The sequence below is a fragment of the Leiobunum rupestre genome, chromosome 9 (assembly GCF_980474605.1).
Source record: "Leiobunum rupestre chromosome 9, qqLeiRupe1.1.hap1, whole genome shotgun sequence".
In the NCBI taxonomy this organism is placed as follows: Eukaryota; Metazoa; Arthropoda; class Arachnida; order Opiliones; family Sclerosomatidae; genus Leiobunum; species Leiobunum rupestre.
Window position 1 is genome coordinate 8,195,282 of NC_143392.1, and position 15,674 is coordinate 8,210,955.

At 34.0% G+C, this 15,674-nt stretch overlaps 1 protein-coding gene across 3 annotated transcripts in view; it reads left to right on the plus strand.

Moving 5' to 3' along the window:
• Positions 1 to 15,278, plus strand: part of LOC149926422 (ATP-binding cassette sub-family C member 1-like) — a 104,961-nt gene extending 89,683 nt beyond the window's left edge. For all 3 annotated transcript variants that reach the window (XM_090159167.1, XM_090159169.1, XM_090159168.1), the window contains 2 exons: positions 14,415 to 14,609; positions 14,889 to 15,278. In XM_090159167.1, coding sequence (XP_090015293.1) covers positions 14,415 to 14,609; positions 14,889 to 15,000 — 307 coding nt within the window. In that variant the 3' untranslated portion in view covers positions 15,001 to 15,278. The remainder of the gene's footprint in view (positions 1 to 14,414; positions 14,610 to 14,888) is intronic.
• Positions 15,279 to 15,674: the final 396 nt, after the last annotated feature.

The following is a 15,674-nucleotide window of genomic DNA, read 5'->3' on the forward strand; positions in this document are numbered from 1 at the left end:
TGATCGTTCGGTAGGAGAGAATCCAAGTAGTGGTAGAACAGCGATGCGTGTAATTTCTTTGGTATTATACGCAAGGGAATTGTGTGCTGACCAAGTGAGCCCATGGTCTAAACCATCTTGTTTTCCACTACCTATTCTTGAAAGAATCCACATTAAATCGTGATTGAAAGCTTTTTCCATTTGACTAGAAACTCCAACACCTTGGGTATAAGTGGAAAATACTGCGCTTCTAGGGCGTATTGACTTCGAAACTGAGCATGGAAGTAATTTGAAAATTTACGGTGGAATTTCTGTATTTTGTGTCTCTTCTTTAAAGAGATTAGGTTCGTTTGCATCAGATGACTTGACTTTTTGGTAAATAACCATAACTGTTCCGTGCATAGTACGTTGACCATCAGGGGTATCCTCTTGGAAGTCTAAGTTGTCAAAAGCGAACGATATTGCTCTTCCAAATATGAAATTCGGTGGAAGATAGATACCACCGTTTTCGTTCATTCTACAAAGCACATTTTTAGCTATTAAATTCTCAACGTCTTTTACTCTTGAATAATTGACGCTCATTCCTAAATTACTTAGTAGTTCAACTAGTTTTGAGCTTCGTGACTCCTTGTGAATGGATAGTTCGACCCCCAACTGCAAATGCATTTCTCGGGTTCTTCATATACTTTGGGATTTCGTGACAGATGCTTGACGAGGAGATAAACATTCAAAAATTAGCGTCTGAGCGTTTTTCATTTGAACTTAGAGTAGTTTTCCGATCATACACCATTAAAAAAAGTAATATTTTTTGAGGTATTACGTCACTCTCCATGTCTAGAGACCCATTAAAACACCACTATTCTGACGACAAAATCAACTTCCGTATTACTGACGACGCTTTGAACAGACTCCTGACCTGAAACTCTTGGTTATCTTCGTCTTTAGTGCCTCTCAAAGACACTATTTCCGAGGAGCGCTTTTGTTTTGGTTGAGAAAACTCGATTCCTAATACTTCATCTTTAAAAAAATCTTTCAGTTACCTTCTTGACATAATTTCGTCTTTAGTTTGGTCAAGACCATTTGAAATACAAATAATTAAGTAAGTAGAAGGAAAGTGAGGGTGTGGCATCGATCCCGGGTTCGGGTTTGGGTTCAAGATCGAAATCCGGGATTTAAGGGATGAAATGGGGGTAAAATCATCGAAAAGTCAATGTATTTAGGGTATTTCTCGCGACGATTTGTTTTCCCGTATATCAACATATTGTGTCCAGGCCAACTTGTTCATTTATCTACGCTTATCTCGAAAGATACTTGAACGTATATCTTATCGCGTTTTATCGTACGGAATAAGTTGAAATGATGTAAAAATTGATAACCTAGGCGACGCGTGCGCAGATTACCCCGGGGGACGCGGTTAATTTGAATTGAAGTGTTTTGACGTCATTGAATATTCGTTGTTAAAGTAGAATGGAAATATTTTTTAACTTCATTTTAATATCATTGTAGTACGTTTGGCACTTGAACCAATCTCACGAGTATTTCTTAAAACGAATATCTCGATCGCGTTTTATCGTACGAAATAAGTGGAAATTATGTAAGTTGTATGATTAATAACCTAGGCAGGAAGATAGCGCGCGCGTGCGCGGATTACCTGGGAGGCGCGGATTGCCCGGGCGCGCGGTTAATTTGAATTTAAAACATGGATTCCCTCTCCGAAATAATTCATATACCCAAAATTGGACCGCAAGTTTTTCTTTTTAGGGGAATCTCTATGGGAGTTTAACATTACAATAAAGCTAATAGGTCCAGTTTGGGGTACTTTTGGTCCGAAATGGGGTACATAGGGCCGAAAATGGTGACTTTGGTCGTTTTAAGGGTACTTTTGGTAATTTGGTCCATTTTTGGGTACATCAGAAAAGCAGTTGGAAAAACGAAGAGCCTTTTTTTTTTCACCCATCCCCATCTTATCAAGTTTTATCGTACGGAATAAGTTGAAATGATGTAAAAATTGATAACCTAGGCGACGCGTGCGCAGATTACCCCGGGGGACGCGGTTAATTTGAATTGAAGTGTTTTGACGTCATGGAATATTCGTTGTTAAAGTAGAATGGAAATATTTTTAAACTTCATTTTAATATCATTGTAGTATGCTTGACACTTGAACCAATCTCACGAGTATTTCTTAAAACGAATATCTCGATCGCGTTTTATCGTACGAAATAAGTAGAAATTATGTAAGTTGTATGATACTTGATAACCTAGGCAGGAAGATAGCGCGCGCGTGCGTGGATTACCTGGGAGGCGTGGATTACCTGGGAGGCGTGGATTACCTGGGAGGCGCGGATTGCCCGGGCGCGCGGTTAATTTGAATTTAAAACATGGATTCCCTCTCCGAAATAATTCATGTACCCAAAATTGGACCGCAAGTTTTTTTCTTTTAGGGGAATCTCTATGGGAGTTTAACATTACAATAAAGCTAATAGGTCCAGTTTGGGGTACTTTTGGTCCGAAATGGGATACATAGGGCCGAAAATGGTGACTTTGGTCGTTTTAAGGGTACTTTTTTTCTATTTTGGTCCATTTTTGGGTACATCAGAAAAGCAGTTGGAAAAACGAAGAGCCTTATTTTTTTTTTCCCACCCATCTCCAAACTCCAAAAATTTATTGCTTTAATTTATTTATCGCTTCCGTAGGTATAAAATAAGATAAAAACCACTTACCTATATTTTAATTACGGTAAATTAAAAATACTTAATTAGTGTACTAAGTTACGTTTAAAAGAACCTTTTGTAACAATTCCAATATGTAAATATAGGTATAAGGATTGAAAAAATACTTAAAGTGGTTTTACTGATAAACTCTAAAGGAATTTAACTTTAAAGGGTATCTTAGATTATTGTTTTTAATTTTATTCAAGTTGAAAACGTATTAAGAGTCCTTCAAAGTACTATAAAAGGATTTTATTTACGAACTTAATTCATATTTTCTTCAAACTTTCAATTCGCTTTTATTACTATTTAAATACGGTAAAATATAATTCTTATACACAAATATAGTCAGAAAGATACTATAAAACACTAAAATTAAAATTAAATTAAATTGGTGTGGATAAGATTTGTAAATATCATTTTGAAACTAATAACTTTCACGCTTTATTTAAGTCAAGCCAATAAAAACAATTACCTATATTTTAAATACGGTAAAATATAAATACATTTCCGATATGTAAATAGGTAGAATAACACTATGAAAAGTTCCTTTTTCTTCTTTTAATACGACAACACACAACTCTGATACGCAAATATATAAAGAAAATATAAAAAAAAATTTACTCTACGTTCGATACGTTAAAATACATTTCCGATACACAAATATAGATAAAGAAATACTATAAAATGTAAAAAGGAAGAAAAATACTACACATTAACCATTATGAATTTAAGCTTACAACATCCTTCACGTATAGAGCATAACATATATGTTCAGAGTTAACTGGTTTCCTCGTTATCTTTATCGCATGTGTTTTAAATAGCGTATGGAATAAGTTAAGAATGTACTGAAATGGTGTATGTTTAAACCTCGTAGAATAAAGAGTAAAACATATGTTCAGAGTCGGCTTGATTACTAAAGCGAATAACACAGAGACGTTTCCGGTGTAGTCACGTAGGAAGAAAAATACTACAACACTCTCTATACTCTACATTCAACACGTTAAAATATACTTCCGAAATGCCAATATAGGTAGTAAAATACTACAAAATCTCTATACTTTACCTTCAATACGTTAAATTACATTCCAATATGTAAATATAGGAGGAAAAATACTACAAAAGCCTCTTTTCTTGGCGTTCAATATGTTAAAATAGATTTCTGAAATGCCAATATAGGTAGTAAAATACTACAAAATCTCTATACTTTACCTTCAATACGTTAAATTACATTCCAATATGTAAATATAGGTAGTAAATACTACAAAAGCCTCTTTTCTTGGCGTTCAATATGTTAAAATAGATTTCTGAAATGCAAATATAGGTAGTAATTACTACAATTTAAAAAACGTTGGTAAAAAGAATATCATTTTAACTTATTTAATTGTGTTTTTTACCCAACCAAGCATTTATTTGAATAAAAGTGGTATTTATTTAAATAACCAATAGTTAAATAAAAATTGTTAAATGTTTAAATAATCGAAAGTGAACAACCCTATTTTTTAAATAAAACAAACAGACTTTAGAGTTGATAAGATTTGTAAATATCATTTGAAACTAATAATTTTCACGCTTTATTTAAGTCAAGCAATTACATTTTTAAAAATGAAAGAAGTTAAACAATATAAAAATTTGTAAATATTGTAAATATTTTTAGGTAATAAAGAAATTAAGAAATGTTTTAATTAAAATATCTTTCATTTTCTACTACATTTTTAAAAATGAAAGAAGTTTAACAATATAATTATTCTAATATAATTTCAAAATCAGGTATTATTTAAAGTACAAATGCATAATTTAGTGAAGCAATTCTTATTTAAATACTTTTATTTAATTAATTTGTGTATCTGAAATGTATTTATTGAAAAATAAGTGGGTTTTACTATTTATCACGGTTTTTTATATATATATATATATATATATATATATATATATATATATATATATATATATATATATATATATATATATATATATATATATATATATATAAATTAAAGTTAGAAGAAGCTAGACAAAGATAAATTGTTCTGAAAAATAAAATTAAAGATATAAAAACTAACCAATAGTATTTCGAATACCAAATAATTCGACGTATTTGTTTTTGAAATAACTAAATAGTTTGCATATTTGTCAAAAAAAAACTAAAAAAGTAATTGAAATTACTATTAATTTTACTTGCAATAGTAAAATACTAAACCAAATGTATAATTTATATTTTATTTTATTTAATAAATTTAAACTATAATACTAAACTTTTTCAAAAAAAACTTTTACAAACAAAATTTAAAATACACATTTTTAAAATTTAACTACACCAGCTCCAAGTCAGCTAGCGACTTTTTTTTTAAGTAACTACTAACTACAATTAAAATCAAAGGATCTGCTATATTTTTCATGCTTTGAAAACAATTCATTAAAATCTCGAGTTTTTAAATATATGTAAAACACGAAGGAGCAGATCTTTTATCACAAATTTTCATAAATTATATTTAATTTAGTTTATAATAATATAGGGAACTCAAAAATTAAAAAACGAAAAATCAAAAAAATTACTTACTTCAACCTTTCTCCCAGTTATTAGTTTCGTTTTAAACTTGGTTTACGTTTTAGTTTTACTTTGCTATTCTAGAAAATTCCAAAATTCCTTTAGAGTTTATCTGTAAAACCACTTACTTTAAGTATTTTTTTAATTAGTTCGGTCTAATAGTAGATTACGCACCTATAATCCATGATGTTTTCATTTAAATTCAAATTATAACGAATTGAAAGTTTGAAGAAAATATTAATTTAGTTTGTAAATGAAATCCTTTTATAGTACTCTGAAGGGCTCTTAATACGTTTTGAACTTCCAAAATAAATTAATGTACTAAGTTACGTTTAAAAGAACCTTTTGTAACAATTCCAATATATATGTATATATATAAAAAACCGTGATAAATAGTAAAACCCACTTATTTTTCAATTAATACATTTCAGATACACAAATTAATTAAATAAAAGTATTTAAATAAGAATTGCTTCACTAAATTATGCATTTGTACTTTAAATAATACCTGATTTTGAAATTATATTAGAATAATTATATTGTTAAACTTCTTTCATTTTTAAAAATGTAGTAGAAAATGAAAGATATTTTAATTAAAACATTTCTTAATTTCTTTATTACCTAAAAATATTTACAATATTTACAAATTTTTATATTGTTTAACTTCTTTCATTTTTAAAAATGTAATTGCTTGACTTAAATAAAGCGTGAAAATTATTAGTTTCAAATGATATTTACAAATCTTATCAACTCTAAAGTCCATTTTTCAGGTATTAGTAAGTATTTCATACAAACTAACTTCTAAAATATGGATTTAGTTCGTAAATAAAATTCTTTTAAATTACTTTGAAGGACTCTTTATACGTTTTGAATTTGAATAATATTAAAAACAATAATCTAAGATACCCTTTAAAGTTAAATTCCTTTAGTTTATCAGTAAAACCACTTACTTTAAGTATTTTTTAATCCGTTCGGTCTAATAGTAGATTACGCACCTATAATCCATGATGTTTTCATTTAAATTCGAATTATAACGAATTGAAAGTTTGAAGAAAATATTAATTTAGTTTGTAAATGAAATCCTTTTATAGTACTCTGAAGGGCTCTTAATACGTTTTGAACTTCCAAAATAAATTAATGTACTAAGTTACGTTTAAAAGAACCTTTTGTAACAATTCCAATATATATATATATATATATATATATATATATATATATATATATATATATATATATATATATATATATATATATATATATATATATATATATAAAAAACCGTGATAAATAGTAAAACCCACTTATTTTTCAATAAATACATTTCAGATACACAAATTAATTAAATAAAAGTATTTAAATAAGAATTGCTTCACTAAATTATGCATTTGTACTTTAAATAATACCTGATTTTGAAATTATATTAGAATAATTATATTGTTAAACTTCTTTCATTTTTAAAAATGTAGTAGAAAATGAAAGATATTTTAATTAAAACATTTCTTAATTTCTTTATTACCTAAAAATATTTACAATATTTACAAATTTTTATATTGTTTAACTTCTTTCATTTTTAAAAATGTAATTGCTTGACTTAAATAAAGCGTGAAAATTATTAGTTTCAAATGATATTTACAAATCTTATCAACTCTAAAGTCTGTTTGTTTTATTTAAAAAATAGGGTTGTTCACTTTCGATTATTTAAACATTTAACAATTTTTATTTAACTATTGGTTATTTAAATAAATACCACTTTTATTCAAATAAATGCTTGGTTGGGTAAAAAACACAATTAAATAAGTTAAAATGATATTCTTTTTACCAACGTTTTTTAAATTGTAGTAATTACTACCTATATTTGCATTTCAGAAATCTATTTTAACATATTGAACGCCAAGAAAAGAGGCTTTTGTAGTATTTACTACCTATATTTACATATTGGAATGTAATTTAACGTATTGAAGGTAAAGTATAGAGATTTTGTAGTATTTTACTACCTATATTGGCATTTCAGAAATCTATTTTAACATATTGAACGCCAAGAAAAGAGGCTTTTGTAGTATTTTTCCTCCTATATTTACATATTGGAATGTAATTTAACGTATTGAAGGTAAAGTATAGAGATTTTGTAGTATTTTACTACCTATATTGGCATTTCGGAAGTATATTTTAACGTGTTGAATGTAGAGTATAGAGAGTGTTGTAGTATTTTTCTTCCTACGTGACTACACCGGAAACGTCTCTGTGTTATTCGCTTTAGTAATCAAGCCGACTCTGAACATATGTTTTACTCTTTATTCTACGAGGTTTAAACATACACCATTTCAGTACATTCTTAACTTATTCCATACGCTATTTAAAACACATGCGATAAAGATAACGAGGAAACCAGTTAACTCTGAACATATATGTTATGCTCTATACGTGAAGGATGTTGTAAGCTTAAATTCATAATGGTTAATGTGTAGTATTTTTCTTCCTTTTTACATTTTATAGTATTTCTTTATCTATATTTGTGTATCGGAAATGTATTTTAACGTATCGAACGTAGAGTAAATTTTTTTTTATATTTTCTTTATATATTTGCGTATCAGAGTTGTGTGTTGTCGTATTAAAAGAAGAAAAAGGAACTTTTCATAGTGTTATTCTACCTATTTACATATCGGAAATGTATTTATATTTTACCGTATTTAAAATATAGGTAATTGTTTTTATTGGCTTGACTTAAATAAAGCGTGAAAGTTATTAGTTTCAAAATGATATTTACAAATCTTATCCACACCAATTTAATTTAATTTTAATTTTAGTGTTTTATAGTATCTTTCTGACTATATTTGTGTATAAGAATTATATTTTACCGTATTTAAATAGTAATAAAAGCGAATTGAAAGTTTGAAGAAAATATGAATTAAGTTCGTAAATAAAATCCTTTTATAGTACTTTGAAGGACTCTTAATACGTTTTCAACTTGAATAAAATTAAAAACAATAATCTAAGATACCCTTTAAAGTTAAATTCCTTTAGAGTTTATCAGTAAAACCACTTTAAGTATTTTTTCAATCCTTATACCTATATTTACATATTGGAATTGTTACAAAAGGTTCTTTTAAACGTAACTTAGTACACTAATTAAGTATTTTTAATTTACCGTAATTAAAATATAGGTAAGTGGTTTTTATCTTATTTTATACCTACGGAAGCGATAAATAAATTAAAGCAATAAATTTTTGGAGTTTGGAGATGGGTGGGAAAAAAAAAATAAGGCTCTTCGTTTTTCCAACTGCTTTTCTGATGTACCCAAAAATGGACCAAAATAGAAAAAAAGTACCCTTAAAACGACCAAAGTCACCATTTTCGGCCCTATGTATCCCATTTCGGACCAAAAGTACCCCAAACTGGACCTATTAGCTTTATTGTAATGTTAAACTCCCATAGAGATTCCCCTAAAAGAAAAAAACTTGCGGTCCAATTTTGGGTACATGAATTATTTCGGAGAGGGAATCCATGTTTTAAATTCAAATTAACCGCGCGCCCGGGCAATCCGCGCCTCCCAGGTAATCCACGCCTCCCAGGTAATCCACGCACGCGCGCGCTATCTTCCTGCCTAGGTTATCAAGTATCATACAACTTACATAATTTCTACTTATTTCGTACGATAAAACGCGATCGAGATATTCGTTTTAAGAAATACTCGTGAGATTGGTTCAAGTGTCAAGCATACTACAATGATATTAAAATGAAGTTTAAAAATATTTCCATTCTACTTTAACAACGAATATTCCATGACGTCAAAACACTTCAATTCAAATTAACCGCGTCCCCCGGGGTAATCTGCGCACGCGTCGCCTAGGTTATCAATTTTTACATCATTTCAACTTATTCCGTACGATAAAACGCGATAAGATATACGTTCAAGTATCTTTCGAGATAAGCGTAGATAAATGAACAAGTTGTCCTGGACACAATATGCTGATATACGGGAAAACAAATCGTCGCGAGAAATACCCTAAATACATTGACTTTTCGATGATTTTACCCCCATTTCATCCCTTAAATCCCGGATTTCGATCCCGAACCCAAACCCGAACCCGGGATCGATGCCACACCCTCACTTTCCTTCTACTTAAGTACAAGGCATGAAGTTCAGCCATAGATATGACTTTCATTGTATTCTGTGCAAAGTCCTCTTCAACTAGATTAAGGAACTCGATGCCAGAAGCTACCACTGCCGCCTTTTTAACTTTCTGTGGAGCTGCCATTAACGTCTTGGATCGTAAAGCGTTAGTTACGTTTTTTAACCAACATTGCAAGTGATACATAATATCTACTGCGTGTGCGTCCGTTTCATTTATACATTCATTTAATCGTACCCTCCATGTGTCGTTCCCACTTAATTCATTTGCTTCTCTTAAAGATGCACCGCTTGAATCATAAGCTATAATAAAGGGTGCCGTTTAATTTCTTTGTTATCACAAAAGAAGCAAAGAAGTTGAGAGTACTTTGGGGTTTTGCTTCTCGTAAAAGGCAATGGTACACTCTCAGTCTGACCCCTGCTAGTAGAAGCGGCTAGCTCTAAAGACACTTTGCTAGCTTCAGATTTCAATTTTTCTCGATAACGTTTTTCAATTTAACTTCCACGAGACTTCCAGAGATTTTTTTTATAACAGGTCAAATTCCACTTTACCTTTCGCTTCTTTAAGTTTCCAACTGTTACATTTCCATCCAGGATATTTAGAAGCTCTTGGCTGTCAACGTCTTTTTGGTCTGCATATTTCGTCAATAAAGAAGATATAGTCTCGTAAGTAGAATTTGCTGGATTTTCCACAAGGTTTTCTCTGGTATCCTTTTTACAAAACAAACAGCTATCACGTTTAAGCGCCCGTGACATCTTAAAAATAAATTTCAATCCCCAGAAAACGAACGTTTCCTTAGCTGAACGAAACTCTTTCCTAAATAAATCGGGGTTCTCGAAGACAACAAACGCTATCGATCTGCCCATCCACATGACCCTAAATAATAGCCCTGAAATTTGGTTTTTCATTCTTGTAACAGTTAGGTGTTATAACCGGAGACCTTTGCCTTATTCGCCCACATATCTCTCTCCCGTTCTATGCGAGCCCGCTAATTACGTATGGTTTCTACAACCTTTCAAACTTGATGGCTCTGGAAACTTTTTATTTTGTTTAAGTATACCCCTTGAAACTACATTTTTAAAAAATAATACTTTTTGACGTAAAAGCTTTCATTTGACACCCTACACCGCGCGGTTATATTCCAAACGGCGACATCAAAGTATCTAGGGTTATGGTTTGACGCGCCACCTATCTTTAATACTTTGCATAAATCCACCCAGGGTTATTCTAGTTTGTTGTTAGTCTTGAGATTATAAGCTTTAATTTGATAACCTACATCACGTGGTTTAGTTCAAAAACTGAGTTAACTTTAAATGTGTGAAGGAGGCGGAGAATATAGCGCAACTATCTAAAATACCTAACATATATTAGGTTTTGCTTAACCAGGGTGGTAATTAGTGTATATATATGTAAGTTCTAAAGCATTTCAATAATAATTAATAAATTACGGAATTAATTACTTAATTATTAATCCCTGAAAAGCTATTGGGTGGGTAACCGCCCCCAGACGCGCCCCCCCCCCCCCCCAAAGTTGTACCATCGATATTCGGATTCTCCTCATTTTTCTGAAAATTTGGGTACCACCCACCATACTCTTTCATTTACGTGCACACGAGAAGGTTTTTTTTTACATAACGCCACGCACTATAGGGTGAGGCGTTTCACCCGACGACGAGAAGTCAATGTATCCCACCGAAAGTTTTTCATAACCCTGGTCATGCTCACACTCCAGGATAACCCGACGTTGACCGCGAAATAGAGAGCGCGCCGCTGAATGCGCTCCAGCACGTGCGTGCTGATCGCTGAGTGCAGTGACCAAACCGAGGGGCAATACTAGAGGATGGGCAGGACGTAAGTTTTTATAGCCAAGGCTTTGGTGGAGAAGGAGCAGTGCGAGAGGTGACTTGGTCAATATGGGTAGACCATTCTAGAGAATTGGTGATCTTGACTCCTAGGTACTTATGCGTGGGGACGACCGTCAGCGCGGAGCCGTCCAGAGTGTAGGTGGGAATTATAGCTGGTTGCATTGAACGCATTTAGTGGGAGCTTCCATTGGTCACTCCAGTCCTGAATGCGGTTGAGGTCCTCCTGTAGAAGTGGCACGTCAAGAGTGGATAAATAGTTCTGGATAGGGCCACATCGTCAGCGAAGATAAACAGAGTTGAGGCGACATTGTCCCCAATGTCGTTAATATATACCACAAATAGGAGTGGGCCAAGGACCGAGCCCTGGGGGACCACCGATGGAGCAGGAAGCCACTCGGAAGTACCGCCCGGAATCACTACTCGGAACCGGCGGGTCTCCAGGTACGCGGCCAGCCAGTTTAATGTACTGCCCCTTATGCCGTAGGAGTTAAGTTTTGTCTTCAGGGGTTCGTGGGGCACAGAGTCGAAGGCTTTCCGGAAATCCAAGAATATGACATCGACTCTGCCAGAGTTTTCGAGGCCAGCAGACCATTCCTCCATACAGCAGAGGAGTTGGGATTCCGTACTGTACGCCCTCTTGAAACCATGTTTTTACGGCTTCAGGACCTCGTAGTGGTGAGGTGGACTGTGATGTCGGAGGTAACTATATGTTCATCTAGCTTAAGCACCTGCGAGAGAAGTGCAATAGGGTGATACTCCGAAGGGTCTGATTTGTCGCCTCCCTTCGGTACGGGAGTGATGTTAGCCGAACTCCAGTCGTCAGAGATAATACCCTCATCATAGGACAGTTGGAAGAGGTAAGTTAGGGGGGCAGCTAGGACCTCGGCACAGTTTTTCAACACTATCGCCGGGACACAGTCAGGGCCAGCCGCCTTATACGGCTTTACCTTCAGCAGCAGCCTCTTGACACCAAGTTCAGAGAAGACAATAGGCGCCATTGTAGGAGCCCTCTGAGGTAGGAGGGGGACCGATGAGAGGTGGAGAACTGGAAATGTTCGTTGGAAAGTGACAGCCAGTAGGCTCGCCTTCGCTGCTGGTCGAGAGATGACCTTGTCTTTGTAGGTGAGATCGAGAATCCCGGACGACTTAGATTTTTGGGCCACAAGTTGGTAAAACTGGCGCCTGTTTTGTGAGAGGTCGAAGGCAACACAGTCCATGTGGGGCGAGCGGGCAACACGGATGGTGTATTTTATGATCGCGCGGTGGCTAACGAATTTCCGTTGGTTGGTAGCCGAGGGATGGAGACGGGTACGATTATAGCGGCGCTTGGTCATACGGGTGAGGCGTTTGAGGGACTGTCCCACCCAAGGTATGTTCCGTCTTGAGGAGAGTTTCTTCGTGGGGACGTGATCTGTCACTACCTTTTCAATCGCGCCTTTGATGACGTCCCACACACCGCGGACGGAGATGACATTGGGGGGAGCGATTAGGGACAGCTCCGCCGTAAGGACAATAAAATCGGCCTTTTTGAAATTCGGTACCATACGCGGTGTAGGGCGCTGTTGGGGACGCACCCACCGCACGGTGAACAGGAGGAAGTCATGGTCCGCGAGGCCAGGGAGATGAGTGATTGGGCCAATAAGGTCAGTATCAGAAACAAGGACAAGATCGAGCAAATTTCCACCCGCAGTAGTGTCCCTAGTTGTGTCCTCAACGCATTGCGTGAGGCTTGCAGCGAGCGTGGCGTGGATGAAGGCCGATGCCACAGAGGAGGGGCTGGTAAGGGAGCCCCAGTTGATGCTAGGGAAGTTGAAGTCCACATGTAGTGCTTGATGGAAGGTCTGGCAACGGTTAAGGACTCTCCTTGGAATCCTAATGCTCGATCGGGGTCATGAAACTAACAAGGAGAGTACCCGAGGTGTTTATTGCCGATTTTGTTCAAATCGAATGGGTAGTGCAACGTCTCCTTTTGGGAAATTTCATATCTCATATAGGTCTAAATTACGGCCGACTTTGAACTAAATCGGCAATAAACACCTCGGGTACTCTCCTTGTAAGTGGGCCAGGACAGATTCTTCCACAGCGACGTTGTTAAGGCTCAACGCACGGAACCTCTGATCAATATTTCCAGTATTCGATAAGTCGTCAATAACTAGCGCTACAGTTGGTATATCGCTTTCTTAACAACTGACTTACTCTAAGAGGTTGTTTTTACCGTCACCGAGTAAAAAGAGGCATACTGGTTTTTAAATAATTACCAATAAGAAGGAAATAACAGAAAATTGTGTCGCTTTAACTATTAAATTAAAACGTTAACAATAAAATGTTTATTTACCCAAAAAAAGATTAGACATTTGTCTTACTGAAGCAAATACACTTTCGATAATGATGTTTATAGTAGAAAATTTAACTTTGGGGTAAACCAACTGTTTTTTTTTTATTACTTCATAACTTATTGAAGAATATACCTTTTTTGACAGGACTAACTTTCTTTATAGGTGTTAGAGTACGCTCTTGAGCATTTTTAGGCTTTAACCACCTACCGGTAAAAAAAAATAAAACCGTGAAAAATGCTTCGCTTTTTGTGAAATCACAATATAAAAAGAGGTCTATGGAATGTATTTACCTGGAAAATTTCACAATTCTCTGAGATATAGTTTTTGCGAACAATGCCTGGACCGAGAAAGTTGGGACACTCTGTATTTCTTATCAATTCATGAATCATTTTTAGTTTTGGCCCAAGCTGTGGCAGACAAATCATATAGCTCCACGATAAATCATATTGGTTTTACGATCAAAAGTTTGCATATTTCTTATTGATTTATGTACCAAAGCCTTCTATGTCAAATTTGTTACGCTATGTACAATATAGTATAAAGTTTTTTTTTTATCTACTGTTAACTTACCTTCGTCAAAGAATACAATTCTATGGGTTCTCCGATGATGTCAACAGTAGAAATAAATCAATAATTGTGACTTTTCTTCCTATGCAGAATCTTGAGCCGGAAAAATGCTTAGAAAAAGTCTCAATTTGTTTTGCCGTCCGACTATTAACCCTCCTGCCTTTGTCTGTACCAATTTTCCCCCAAAAAATCGTTGAGGCCTTAAATACTATCGGGCAGAATTAATGAGATATTGTTTATTAAATGTGCAACTAATAAATTTAATTCTATATATATTTCAGCGTCGGGCAGCGCCAACTGGTCTGTTTGGTGAGAGCTCTGTTGAGGAATAGCAAGGTGCTAATTATGGACGAAGCGACGGCGTCGGTCGATCTGGACACTGACGACCTCATCCAAGAAACTGTCAGGAGGGAATTCAAAGCGAGCACTGTCATTACCATCGCTCATCGTCTCAGAACCATCTTGGATTACGACAGGTAAAGTGTTGGTCGAACTAAAATCCGTTAGCAATAAATCTGAAAGAATTAAGGTTTTTTTAGTCCTTATTTTTTAGCTTGAATCCAACCGGTTTGTTATTAGAAATTCAAAAACAAAACGAGCTTTTAAAGAAAAAATACATTGTTAAGCAAACAGTAAGTTGTAGATTAAACTCAGCGTATCGTGGTAAAAGATAATCACTTCTATATATATTTAATTTTATCCTGATTGTAATAAATCTACAAGTAATATTGCACATAATTTTAATTTTATTTCAGAGTGATGGTTCTGGATAACGGAGTAATTGCGGAGTTCGACAAACCTTCACAACTATTAGCGGATTGTACCTCTATGTTTTATTCTCTGGCCAAAGACGCCGGAGTTGTCTAATTTCTCCCACGAGTCAAATACGCGACAAATGCTCAACACATATTTTTAAATCTGGGAAAATAACAAGAATATCTTGAAATCTAGGCGCCAATCGATACTAAATTAAAAAAAACCAGAACGAAAATCTCACTTCAATATTTTAAGACTTGTTTTGGTTTTCCGATATAACTTTGATATTCTAAATCACATTTACAATTTTTGAATCTTTGTTATCTCTGATAAATTCTACTTATTTATCTATCGTATTTATTGAGAAATTGTATGTTTATTATAAAATCCAAATCGTTACGTATTAAAATCAGGCTCTTGACTAAAACTTGTGGAATTTACATAGCAGCGCTCATACATTATTTTTGATGCCTTCATGGATTGTATTAGCACCTGCAAAATGTCCCCATTCACCGTCTTATAATTATTCGCATTTCTTAATATTTCAATATTGACCTTTACTCGCCATTATCGTAAGTATCCAACTTCAAATAATGTTTGGTGACTACCGTCGCTAAACATGTACAGGGTGTTTGAAATTGACCGATACAATTGATTTTGGCAAAAACTATGTATTGTGGAGGTATTAAATTTTCAGGGGTATTCGATGACTAGTAAGCGTTTTAAATTTTATTTTTCACGAAAATCATGGTTTTGGAAAAAAGTATTTTTCAGTGGAGGTTCCA